This window comes from Euprymna scolopes, chromosome 37, assembly GCF_053919585.1.
Source record: "Euprymna scolopes isolate OS-2025 chromosome 37, ASM5391958v1, whole genome shotgun sequence".
In the NCBI taxonomy this organism is placed as follows: domain Eukaryota; kingdom Metazoa; phylum Mollusca; class Cephalopoda; order Sepiida; family Sepiolidae; genus Euprymna; species Euprymna scolopes.
In genome coordinates this window covers 6,593,604-6,606,777 of record NC_136518.1, presented here as the reverse complement: position 1 = coordinate 6,606,777, position 13,174 = coordinate 6,593,604, and the positions used below count along the sequence as shown (strand labels likewise).

Here is a 13,174-nt window from a genome sequence, read left to right as displayed (position 1 = left end):
TTTATTTTTAATACGGGGGAATTCAAAACGTGAACCCAAAAATCAAATATAAAGCAAGAGATCGAGAAAAAAAGAAATAAAATACAGCTAAATACCAATGAAAAAAATTGTATTCCAAAAGTCATGTAAAATTGATCAACTAGTTTTATTTTTATAAAGAAAATTATTTTTTTATTTCCGTCATGATTATGTATATGCCAAAACCTTACCTCCTTAAAGGGAATTCACATTTTTCCAATGTCCCCTTCCCGTTGTAAAAAATGGTTTTCTAAAATCAAAAGGCCTGAATTATTTCAAGTTATCTCCCTTGATTTCAAGAAGGCACCACAATATCATCATTGTTCGTTTGGCCACAAAATTTTATTTTTTTATTTTTTTATCTATATATATATATATATAAAAGTGAAAGTGTCTTTGTGTGTCTGTGTACATTTCCCTATGCAATAACTCTGTCAATTTTAAGCCTACAGATTCGAAATTTGATATACAGGGTACTGAGATTTGGTAAAATCAATGTGCTTGGTTTTCGGACAGAAATTTGGCGATTAAGAGGTCAAAGTTCAACGATTTGACCTTTGAGAACTCTACCAAACTCCTCCTACAATTTTGTGTCTAAACACGTGAAATTTTAAATATAGATTCCTTGGACATAGATCTAACTTAATAACTTGATTTGAGCCCTAAACAATAAATTTTAAGGGGTCATAATAGGGGTCAAAGTTAAAAAAAATTGACCGTTTTTTTTTTTTTTTTTTTTTTGCTCAGCATACACCGCAAAACACCTGGGCAATTCCGGGCTGAAATGCTAGTTTAAAAATAAAACTACTTGACTGTGATTTTCGATGTATGGTATTGTTATGATGTACGAACCTATAATGGAAAGAAAAGTTTTTTATTTACTATTTTTTTTACATATGAAAGAAAAGTCCGGGCAAGCACTGCTTTTTCTTATTGAAAATTAAAAAAAAAAAAATTGGATTTTGTCCAAAAGCCAAAAAACTTAAATCCAGGGGAGGCTCAAGTAATTTAAACAAGCTGAGCATGTGGGGTCCCCCTCTACAAGTAAAAAAATTACTTTCACCATGACTAATGCTTGAGCAAAATTTCAAAAAATTCCAAAGCATGGTTATTAAAAAAAGTGCAAACAGACAAACGATTTTAGAGCAATTTTACCCCTATAATGCTCCTTAAGAGGACAACCAGAGTTATCCCAGAAAATTCATTCTGGCAAAAATTTACTTTCACCATGACTAATGTTTGTGCAAAATTTATAAAAAATCCAAGGCATGGTTATTGAGAAAAGTATGAACGGATGAACAATTTGGGGGCAATTTTACCCCATAATGCTCCATTTTGATAAAAGTAAAATTTCACTAATTTAATATTGCATTTCACATATCGAAAGGTGTTTTTGTAGCTTCAATATATGTTTTTTTTGTTTTTTTTTTTAGTTTCCATTAGGTTTTTAAACTAAAGAATTTTCAGTAAATATGATGCGTTCAGTGGAAGAATGACGTAAGCACCAAAAGTTGAAATTTTGAGATTTTTTGCCACATAAAAAATGCATAAAATATCACTGGGAATCTAATAATCACAAAAAAAAAATTATTGCTGAATTCAAATGCTGTGAAAATAAGTGTTTGAATATTTGATATACGTCTGTTGAAATGAGGATACTTAAGAGCATAGATTTTCTTTAAATTTTCTACCTAATTATGTTCGATTTGTTTTGATTTTTCCAGACTTGCAAATCAAGATTGGTTGGTTGTTTTTGTTTTACGGCATATCAACCCTTTTCGGGTTATTTAATGCCGAATCCAAAGATTTTGAAGAAAAATTTTTTAATAGAATATATTTGTTGTTTTCAAGTCGGTTTCTATTTAACCCATAGTTGGAACCCTAACAGGTACTACCACTCTGGGTCAGAGTGGACCTAGGAGCAATGGTAATTAAAGGGTGGCTCCACACTCCCAAAAGCCTGCTGGGGATTCACCACTGGATATAGTTTAAGGTCATATCCAGGACCTGCAAATCAAGAAGCACTAACATCATTGCTGTTCATTAAAGTCAAACATCTAAAGAATTTAATTTTGTGAACCCCTTCAAATATAACTGTATTTTATTATAAATGCGCATACAAAATTTCAGCCAGATTAGCCGAGTGGTTTCCAAGATAAATTGAGAGCAAATGTGGTACTGTGGTGAATAATCCCTATTAATAATGCCTATTAATAATGCCTATCAATAATCCCTATTAATAATGCCTATCAATAATCCCTATTAATAATGCCTATCAATAATCCCTATTAATAATCCCTATCAATAATGCCTATTAATAATCCCTATTAATAATCCCTATTAATAATCCCTAACTATGCATGAAATGAATACCATAATACTTAATATTTAAAACGAACAAAATATTCATCCGATGTTGCCAGGTGCATCACCAGAAGCCAGAGATTGTTCAATTCTTGGTTGTGCTTGTTTGGATTCTAAAATTTGCTTGATGCTTTTCATGATGACTTCGCGCATGTCTTTGGCATCATCACTATTCGGAAGACGTTCCAAATGTAAGAGCTGTAACAAAAAAAAACAAAAAAAAAAAAAACAATATATTTATTGCGGATAATTTTTTTTAGTAACCGTTCCAGACAAAGCATGAAGCTACTTACAGTTTTTAAAAGAAGACCACTAGACCAACGAGCTGGAACAAAGGAAGTACAATACAGTTCAGAAAATTCTGAAAATCATAAGCCATAATAAAATTTACGGAAAAGACTGAGACTAGCAACATCATGTCTGTGAAAGAGAGAGAAAGTTCAGGAAAAGGCAAGACAAACCAAATTACAGATACACTTCTGAACCTTATCAAGAATTCTCAAATGGGACAGAGATTCTGCAGACTATCTTTATATCTAATATTAACCCATGTATGGAATACTGTTGTCGTACTTAGAGACATACAGCATAATCACACTGACACACCGGTTATGTAAAATCATTGAAGTTAAGCAATGTTGAACCTGGTCAGTACTGAAATGGGTGACCATTTGGGACTTCCAGGTGCTGTATGTGATCTCCGCTTATCTCGGCATTGCTTCCAGTCATCTTGGACTTGTCTTTGCCACTGGACTCAATCAGAACCGATTCAAGAGAGGTGTGGCAACCCTTGGCACACAATTACACACGCAGCTATCCTTACAGGGGGTATACATTGTCTTTCGAGACTGAATGGAGGCAACGATAGTGAATAGCCTCAGGGTGTGAGAAAGTGTTAGGACAATAAAGAGAACCAATGTTACAAGAAACAGAAAGACCAAAAACACAGTCCTTATTCCGTAGCCAAGTAGGGGATGCTTTTTTCCTTATTCTGTAGTAGGGGATGCTTTTTTTCTCTTTTCCTGTAAACCTCTTTCCCACAGAAGACTGGAGTCCAATCCATGGTCCCCTCCTCCCTTGTCAAACTTTCATGAAAAACACTCGTCTACACTCTTTATCTGTGCCTAAACCTAAACATAGATTCCATGAACAAAGTTTCTTTCTTAGAACTGCATGCCTATGCTATTGTCCCATTGACTACCATACACTCATTAACCCTTATTCTCGAGTGGCCTCTGGGCCTTGATAAGAGGTGCCTTCTTTGTAGAAAAAAAAATACCATTGTGAAAAAACCATATTGTCGCCCACTTGACAGCATCATCAGCTGTCCCAACATGGATTTCTTCTCTCTCATCTTCTCTTCTGGCCAGGTCATCGTCTCTCATATTGACAGCTGTCAGAGGGGGGCGGGGGCTACATAGGTTCATAATCATAAAAATATAAAATAAAACCGAAGAAACAAAAAACACAGACTTCGACACTTGCTGTGAATATTCGTTGCACTCTGGGTGTGTGTGTGATACCATCGATCCTCGGCACGTTATGGTCCACATTTACGTTGATCTTCCAAGGCCATGTTTATGATAGATCAATCCATTTCCTCATCTTGACTTCCTAAATATCTCTCGATCTTGTCCAAGCCGCAAACTGTGTTCAGCTAAGTCAAACTTGGAACTCTCTACAACTGCTGACGACAGTCAGAGTTGTAAAACTCATTGACTGTTGCAAACTTCCCTAAGCAAAACTCACTGACAATCCCAAAACGAACTCAAAATATATCTAACTTTTAATCTCACCATCCATCACATCCCAGCTCTCCTTTGTGTGCATCGGTGAACAACTTCCTAGACTTTGTTCTGCTGATTAACCTACAAGGGCGTTTCAAAAGTAATGCCTCCCATTCTTTTATTTCACTTGATTAGATCAGACATGATTGCAAATTGCATTGTTATGATGACTGAATTTATGCATTCAGGATCTGAAAGTTTCATCTCTCTTTCATTACTGGAATGATAGAGATCTTCCTAAAATTCCAGTTTCTTTTCATGCCGTACATAAGACGTTGATATTTCATTATCTTTTCTCTCTCAGCTCTGTTTAACCCAGCATTATTGAGGACACAAACTTCTACTAAGGTTGCTTCTTTCTCCTTCTTGTCCCATATCACTAGGTCTGGTCTTATGGCTCCATTTTCTAGGTGCATAGCTGTAGGAATTGCATAGCCGTAGTGGATGGTGTACGACTTATTTCCAACTGTTTTTTGCTGGTAAACATGTTCGTCGGATTTGCTGCTGCATTTGATATTCAACCTATTTACAGATCGCCCAGCGGAGATATTTACACATTCCATTGTGTCGCATACACGGCACAATCACGCTGACACACCATTGTGTCGCATACACGGCACAATCACGCTGACACACCATTGTGTCGCATACACGGCACAATCACGCTGACACACACACCATTGTGTCGCATACACGGCACAATCATGCTGACACACACACCATTGTGTCGCATACATGGCACAATCACACTGACACACCATTGTATCGCATTGTATAGTAGCCATCCTCCAGAAGAACGTTACAGCTGGATATCAGATGGCTGAAACTCTCTACTTCAGAACTTGATTGCGCCCTGACATGAGCATTCTCATGACAGTTTTCTGGGCCTTACTACTTCTGTGCTAACTCATGACAGAGTGGAAGCAGTTGTTTTGTTTGTGACATTATCACTAGCTTCCTCTATCCGGTTGGGTTTTCCAACAGTACTCCTTATCCCTTTTCTAGATGTACTGTCTTCCCCACAGCTGAGGATATATATATATATATATCAGGGGCGGAGATGGGACTAGTGCCACTCGTGCCCGGCACGACCAATAATTCGGTTAATGTTATTCAAAATGGATTAAAAAATCATCCATTAATTTCAAGCAAACATACTTAGTCTGATCTCAATTAAATTACATATCTATTCAAGTTTCGATAACTAAGTAGCAAAAAATTCATAAATATATCTGGGAATAATACAAGGATGCTGTTTTGAACGGGTTGTCTTTGTCCGGCCACCGCCAGATTCATTGAAAACTCCATAACAGCGGCTATGACGTTGAACGTCCGTAATTCGTGCCAAGCCAAACCTTTACTCGTAATAATCATAATGTTAGAGAAATCCAGATTTTTCTGTAATCACCCGCAAAGTGAAGCCCGCTTATAGTGCCTAAAATATTTAGCACGATCGAGCCTGCTGATGTCTGTTTTAGGAAGAGGATGAGGGATCGAGAGAGAGAGGGGGGAGAGAGAGATCTCTAGACACATACATACGCATAAACACATGAAGAACAATTACTACTACTGTTGCAATATGTAGTAGCACGAATAGTTCTGTGTAAACATAACCACGCGTGTATATCAGACTGTAAATAAATATCAATGATGAAGTTATTGTTTCGTTAATTAATAAAGAACAGGTTTTGAATAAGAGTGAATTTGTTTTTTTGAGGAATGTTTTTTTTTGTGAATTTTGAATCATAGAAATCTACGAAAAATACGGGTTTTAAGTCATTTTATATTAATACTAAGAAACCCGTCAATCCAATAAACCTTCGTAGAATTCCGTAGTGATACGTAAATACTTTGTAATTTTTTTTCATAAAAACCCTGTATGTAACTTTTTTTGCTGCATTCATCATTTCACAGCTATTTAAACCCAACTTTATTCATCAATATTACCTTTTATTCTATGGGAAAATTTAATCGCCGTTTTTGGAGAACATTACTTCAGTTGCCGAAATATTTTAGTCGCTTCACTACATTCAATTTTACCACGGACTTTATTTACGAATTCTTTGTATCTTAGCAAGGTACGTTAGTCAATCTGTGCTATGCAATGGAGAATCACGCAATAGCAACTATGATTACTTATTTGGGTCCACGGACCACGGATTGGGAACTAAAGTTGACAAAGGGCAGTGGGGGGGGGGGCACGACAAGCAATAATAGGCTAGAGTCGCCACTGATATATATATATATATGTGTGTGTGTGTGTGTGTCTGTCTGTCTGAAGACTCTTTCAAATTTATTTATAATATATATATATATATATTATATATATACATACATACAGACAGACAGACACACACACACATATATTGATTACTTCATTCAATCACATAAATTAATATACGAAGATATAATTTTATGCGTAAATTTTTCAGTATTTACTTCAACATAGGTAGACCTAGGTAGTAAGTTATGAAAATATATATGGCAATTAAGCTACACAGAATATTCCACGTTTCATTCTCGTGCAAATTCGTCAACATATATAGTTTCATAACTTATATATATATATATATATATATATAAATTTGAAAGAGTCTTCATGTAAGCTGCAATTTTATGTCTGGTTTGTTTTTATTTTTATATCTCCTACATTTTTTCACACGTTTTTTTTTTTTAAAGGACATTTACGTTTTTGCAATTTATGACTATAATAAATTGCAGTTTCATTTAATGCCATAACCATCAAATTCTTGCATTGTTACAAATATAATTTGCTTATTTCTTTCTGTCCTCTGATGAGAAGAATAGCATTCTTTGAAACTCTGTGGAATAAGGACTTTGTAAATTGATTTTTGAAGTATTCAGCTAAACAATAAATTTGATTGTAAATTTCAACTTAAAGTTTTAATTTTTTTTTCTCTTTAATTTATATATATATATATATATATATATATATATATATATATATATATATATATATATATATAGCGGGGATACCCGGCATTCCTTGGGTGTGAAAACTACTCAATACAAAACATGAATGCATAACTAATTGCTGACATTTAAATAAATATCTTCTTCATCACATGATTCCTCGTTGAATAACAAAACTACAAATAGAAAAAAAAAAACGAATGCAACTTATTCTTAGTAAAATTTCAATTGAGAACAGTTTTGTTTGATTTTGATATAGGTCTTTATTTTCACTTTCCTCCCTATGTAAATTTCAAAATAGAGGACGGAGGAGATAGGGAAGGGATGAGGAAGAAAAGACAAAAAGAGGAGGTGTTGGATGAGGAGTAGAATAGGATGGCATAAGGGAGCAGGAGCAAGAAGATTAAGGAGAAGCATTGATATGACTAATAGAATTTTCCCTGCTGACTACAACATGGTCATCTTCAAGTCAAGAAATACTAGTCAAACTGCCATCTCAAGTTAGCAAATCCTGTCCTTTCTATTTACAGTTTTCAATCCTCTCATAGTGTTGTTTATCAATCTAATTGACAATCCTCGAGTAGCTTTTAAACCTTGGCAAGTATATAGAAAATGAGTGTTTAAAACTGATTCCTGATAAAACAAACAGAGAGAGAGAGAGAGGGAGAAGAGAAAGTGGAAGTGGTTGATCATCGATATACAAGAAAAGTGGAAAATCAAGCATGGCAGATAAAAATTATTACTAGCCAACAAGATAATGCACTCTTCAGTTAAATACAGGAAGCAGAAGAAAACATCTTTCAGACTTTCTAAAGCAGGTGATCATTCCTTTCAAGAGTGAAAATCCAACTTGCGAACCGACAAAATGTCTGTCTTACTGAAGTTTTTTTCTTTCAATGATTATAAAGCATCAGTTTGATAATGTTCCTATTTACTTGCCTCCCCACGAGGGCAGAGTTGGACACAAGGTCGGATTTTAATGTGGGGAGAATCAAGCTCCTCAAAAAAGGGCACTCTGGATAGAAACAAAAATAAAAATTGCTTCAATCTAGGATTTCTCCTCCACTGATCGAGGTCAGAAAAGATGAAGTATAGAATCAGAACAGATACTACTCTTTGCTCCTAGCCAAAAGGCCAAGGAAGTTACCTTGTTTGATAATGTTGCAACTCTGAAATTCTGAAACGAGAAGGTCCCGAAACAGTTACTATTTGCCAAAAAAAAAAAAAATGCCCCCCCCCACCTCCTCCCAAAAAATGATAAAAATTCTTTGTAAAAATAAATTACTATTTGATAAATTTACTGCTTTTCTAGCCACCACTGTGTTATGATTACCTGTTTACATCAAGTGGCTTCATGCCTTGTCTGGAGCGACTTTCTTATATAAAAAAAAAAAAAAAATTAAACATAAAACATGAAGAAACGGCAAATTATACACAACACTTACAATTCTGTCCAATTTTTCTTTGATCTCGATCGACCCTTGACTGTCGGAGGACGGCTCTGGTGGCGGTGGTGTCAATGTCAAGAGCAAAGTGGAAACGCTGTAGCCGTTGTAAATAACGATGGAGAAAAGAATAATGATTAAGATGAAGATGAGAGCGACAATTTGTAAATGGAACGGGATGTACTGCGAGAGCTGCTGCAAAAACAGGCCAATATTTTTGCCCAAAGAAGCTAACGGTTTCAGCATGGTATTCACTATACAAAATGAAAGTGCCTGAAAAAATAATGAAAAGAGAAATTGGAAATTGCAGATAAAAAGAGAAATACCTATTATATATATATATATATATATATATATATATATATATAACTACTTAATTTACTAACATAAAATTAATATACGAAAGTATAGATTTATGCGTAAACTTTAAGTATTTACTTCAAAAATGCTCAATACGTAGGTAGAGCTAGTTAGTAATTTATAAAATATATATGGCGATTAAGCTACACTGAATATTCTGGTAGTCGAATGGAAAATAATAAGACAAGCTACCATGTGTAGGGACCTAGACGACCCATGTAGATTATGCCCTCATGAAAAATTTGCTATCCTGTACTTTAAAGAACCCCAACATCTATTAAACTGTAGAAGAGAAATAGCAAATAACTGTTCACAAGATAAAATTTACTCTAGGATAGCGATACAAAATAGTTTTAAAACTAACAAAAACAATAGAAAATAAACAAATAAATAAATTAAATAAACATGAATAAACATAAACGATCACACATATATGTATGTATATATATATGTATATATATGTGCATATATGTATGTACACATATATATATTTATATATAAACTAACAAAAAAAACAACAAAAAAACACTAACCTAGTTTTAAAACAGATCCTTTGTCCGATAAATGAATGCCCATTGGCTGATAGGAAGGGCGCGGTGGATACTAGAAAGCTGATTGGCTAACTAAAATCTCAATAGAAGAGGAGCATATAAAAACGATAAACAACCACAGAATTCGCGCATAAGCCTGAAGAGTCCTAGAGTGAATGAAACGCGGAATATTCAGTGTAGCTTAATCGCCATATATATTTTAGAAATTACTATATATATAACTACTTAATTTACTCACATAAAATTAATATACAGAAGTATAAATTTATGCGTAAACTTTAAGTATTTACTTCAACAGTGCTCAATACATAGGTAGAGCTAGTTAGTAAGTTATAAAATATATATGGCGATTAAGCTACACTGAATATTCCGCGTTTCATCCACTCTAGGATTCTTCAGGCTTATGCATAGAGTGGATGAAACATGGAATATTCAGTGTAGCTTAATCACCATATATATATTTTATAACTTACTATATATATATGTTTCAAGTCTGTAGACCAAACATTGACAGAGTAGTTTGGTAGAGACCGTTTCACACACACACACAGACAAGGTCACTTATGGGAAGCTCTCCGTTTGTTTGTAAATAGACAAGCAGGTCGAGCACTGTAAAGGCAGCCTCTTCAAAATTGAATTCTCTCTTCTACATGACAAATGCTTCTCTCATCATTAAGGCTGTGACAACAGCATATTCTTTTCATTGTTTTGACTCTTGAGTATATATCCGTTAATATCTTACATGTTTTTATATAGATTGATGTGGTTCTCGGTTGATTAACTGTGTCTAACTGTATCGGATATATACTCGAGAGTCAGAAGAATGAAAAGAATATGCTGTTGTCACAGCCTTACTCATCATCATCCAACGTAAACCTTGGGTTCAGATTTTATGCTTTAATCCAACATCCGACAAAAACCACGCTTAAACAATACAATATATTGAAATATATATTTCAATATATATTGAAATATATTGAAATATATATTTCAATATATATTGAAATATATATTTCAATATATAGATAAAAAAAACTCTAATCCCTTCTGTTTGTCTCCTGTATGTGTGCAGGTTTCACTTTTAATTAATTGTTTGTTGGTCTGTAATGTTGGTCTGTCACGATTCAATACAAGATATTATTTCTGTCGCTTCTCGATAAAATAAAATAGCTGCTTTCCAAAGACGTCACTTCTGGTTGGTTGAATTGCTAAACAATTGAATATTGTAAAATTAAAATAAAAATTAAAAAAATGGCAAAGATAATGTCCCGCATTTTAACGAGAAATATTTGATTTAAATTAACTTGTGAATAAATTTGCAGAGTTTTATGTTGGTATTTGGCGTCCGCAGCTTTTGTGTCTTTTTCGTGTAAATTACAAAAACCTGATGAAATCCGGAAAGGTCGGGGAGGGTGGAAAGGATGTATGGAGGGGGAGGGGGGGTAGAGATTTATGGGTTGTCATGTGATCATGTTTCAGCGGAACAGATTTCAGAGAAGAAGAGAGACAAAAGATAACTAATAGAGAGACAAACTACTACTACTACTACTACTACTACTAATGATGATAATGATAGTAAGTAGTAGTAGAAGAAAACGGAGAGGAAAAATATAAATGCAGGTGTGCCTCAGGGGACAATCCTTAGACCTTTATTATTCCTGATATTCATAAATGACCTCCCTGATAAAATTCTCTCTGAGATGGGTATATTTGTGGATGACACCATGCTCTATGGCAGGCATGAGGGGAAAACCCTACAGGAAGACCTCCAGCCGGTAGTAGAGTGGGATCAAAAATAGATGGTGACATTCAATGCTACTAAGACTAAGCGTCTTTCCTTTAAAGATTACAAGAAACCTTCTCAACCACCAATAGCTATGGCTAAACATACATTACCTAAAAGTACTTCATTCAAACTCTTCGGCTTAACGTTCCTAGGGAACATGAGCTGGAACAGATACATCGAGAGTATTGCCACGATTGCTGTGGGGAAGGTGCGCTCTCTCTACCGTGCTAGAAAGTTACTCATGCCTGAAAGTATCCTGTACTTTGCCCGAGCGTAAAATACGCTTAACGATATTTTAATTTGTCCAGATTTTGTATATATTATTATAGACGTGATTTCAAAAGTAAAAAAAAAAAAAAAAGTATTTGGGTGCCATCAACTAGAATCGAAATCGAAACCGAAACCAAAACTTAATCGTCATGCATGAAAATCAACAGGAGAGTGGGGTGGGGGTTGGGGGGGGGGGGGTCTTTGCTCAGTCGTAAAATACACTTTAATATGATATCTTAATTTGTCCAGATCTCGTAAATATTATTATAGTCGTGATTTTAAAAGTAAAAAAAAAAGAGGTTTTGGGGTGCCATCAGCTAGAATTGAAACCGAAACCAAAACTGTAGCATTCAAATCTGGTGATGTTACACCACTGTACCAACGTGACAGGTATATCAACTGATTAAAAATTAAAAATAAACTAAGATGAATGTACAAAATGTATAATGATTTTTATCAATTTGGACCCCTTAAAAATTATTTTAACAGGCTTAAAAAAAAAAAAGAACCAAAAAAAGAACGGTCCATAAAAAAATCCAATCATCTGAGGCCCCTTGCGCCACTCTGCATTTAGAGTTCGGCACAGATAGAGAGTGGAGAAAATTGTTGATAGTGGTTGTAAGCTAGTTGAGTGTTTTTTTTTAATTTTTTTTAGTGACAGTTCAGCAAGGGGAGGGGGGGCATAGATTGAAGCTCAGATAAGCACTTGCCATGAAAATAATGATAGAGCTGATACAAGCTCACAACGTCTCTTTTGTGGGAAAAAGGCTGCAGGGAAGAGAAAAGTGCATCACCTACCAGACTTAGAAGCTAGTTTTGAACTCTATCAAGGCGGGATAGGGCACGCCGAGCTGTTTCTGCCCAAATATGGCAACAGAACTCTATTTTAAGACGTAGTTGGCGCTTATACAAATAGAGGAGTGCATCGGCAGTGAGATATCTACTGGAGCAGTAGAGTGATCCAACCATTTTTCCAGCAATCTTGGCAACAGATTTGATGTATGTGTTCCATTTCAAATCAGGAGTGAAGGTCAATCCCAGAAACTCGTCAAGACACGGTGCTGCCCCAAGATTTTCTAGTATTGTAGCGGGAACCCACCTTCTTTGCAGTAGTTGAGAAATATTTCAAGAAACAAAACACTGTGCACCATCTTTTACTTACCTCCGTCGGCGGAACTCTGAAAGCCGGCGAGATGGACGTGATCAGGTGGTACTCCTCACATTCATCGACAGGCATATGAAACGTCTCCGAGATCGAAGACATGAAAGATTCCCATAAACTGCTTGTATAATTTTCTTTGCATTTTTCAGGTGGACCATTCTCGATAGCTGTTCGATATTTCGACATGTTTTCCTGAAATAGATATGGCATACGTCAGTAAAACAAATTCATCATTTTATTCAGAGTAATGTCTGTTTTACATGCAGGCATGTGTTGGATTTTAAACATTTAATAAATGAAAGATACTGTAAAAATCCCATGTAACTTGAAAAAAATAGCATGGTCTGTAAACTGCAGAAGTACCTCATATATATATATATATATATATATATACTAGCATGGGTGCCCGGCATTGCCCGGGTATTTGGAGGTGTATGTTGAGCAAAAAAAAAAAAAAAAAAAAAAAGGGGTCAATTTTTTTAACTTTGACCCCTATT

The 13,174-nt window shown here is 35.0% G+C and overlaps 1 protein-coding gene across 6 annotated transcripts in view; it reads right to left on the bottom strand.

Moving 5' to 3' along the window:
* Positions 1–716: 716 nt before the first annotated feature.
* The window catches only part of LOC145261057 (uncharacterized), a 57,512-nt gene continuing 45,054 nt past the window's right edge, over positions 717–13,174 (bottom strand). For 3 of the 6 annotated variants that reach the window (XR_013864396.1, XR_013864395.1, XR_013864397.1), the window contains 4 exons: positions 12,678–12,869; positions 8,549–8,821; positions 2,291–2,580; positions 1,430–2,251 (listed from right to left, as the gene is read on the bottom strand). Coding sequence is in view for 3 of the 6 variants with exons in the window: in XM_080119217.1 (XP_079975343.1) it covers positions 2,425–2,580; positions 8,549–8,821; positions 12,678–12,869 (621 nt within the window). In the remaining 3 variants the exon portion in view is untranslated. Of the gene's footprint in view, positions 2,581–8,548; positions 8,822–12,677; positions 12,870–13,174 lie in introns of all 6 variants that reach the window. The other 3 variants (XM_080119218.1, XM_080119219.1, XM_080119217.1) reach the window with 2 other exon arrangements.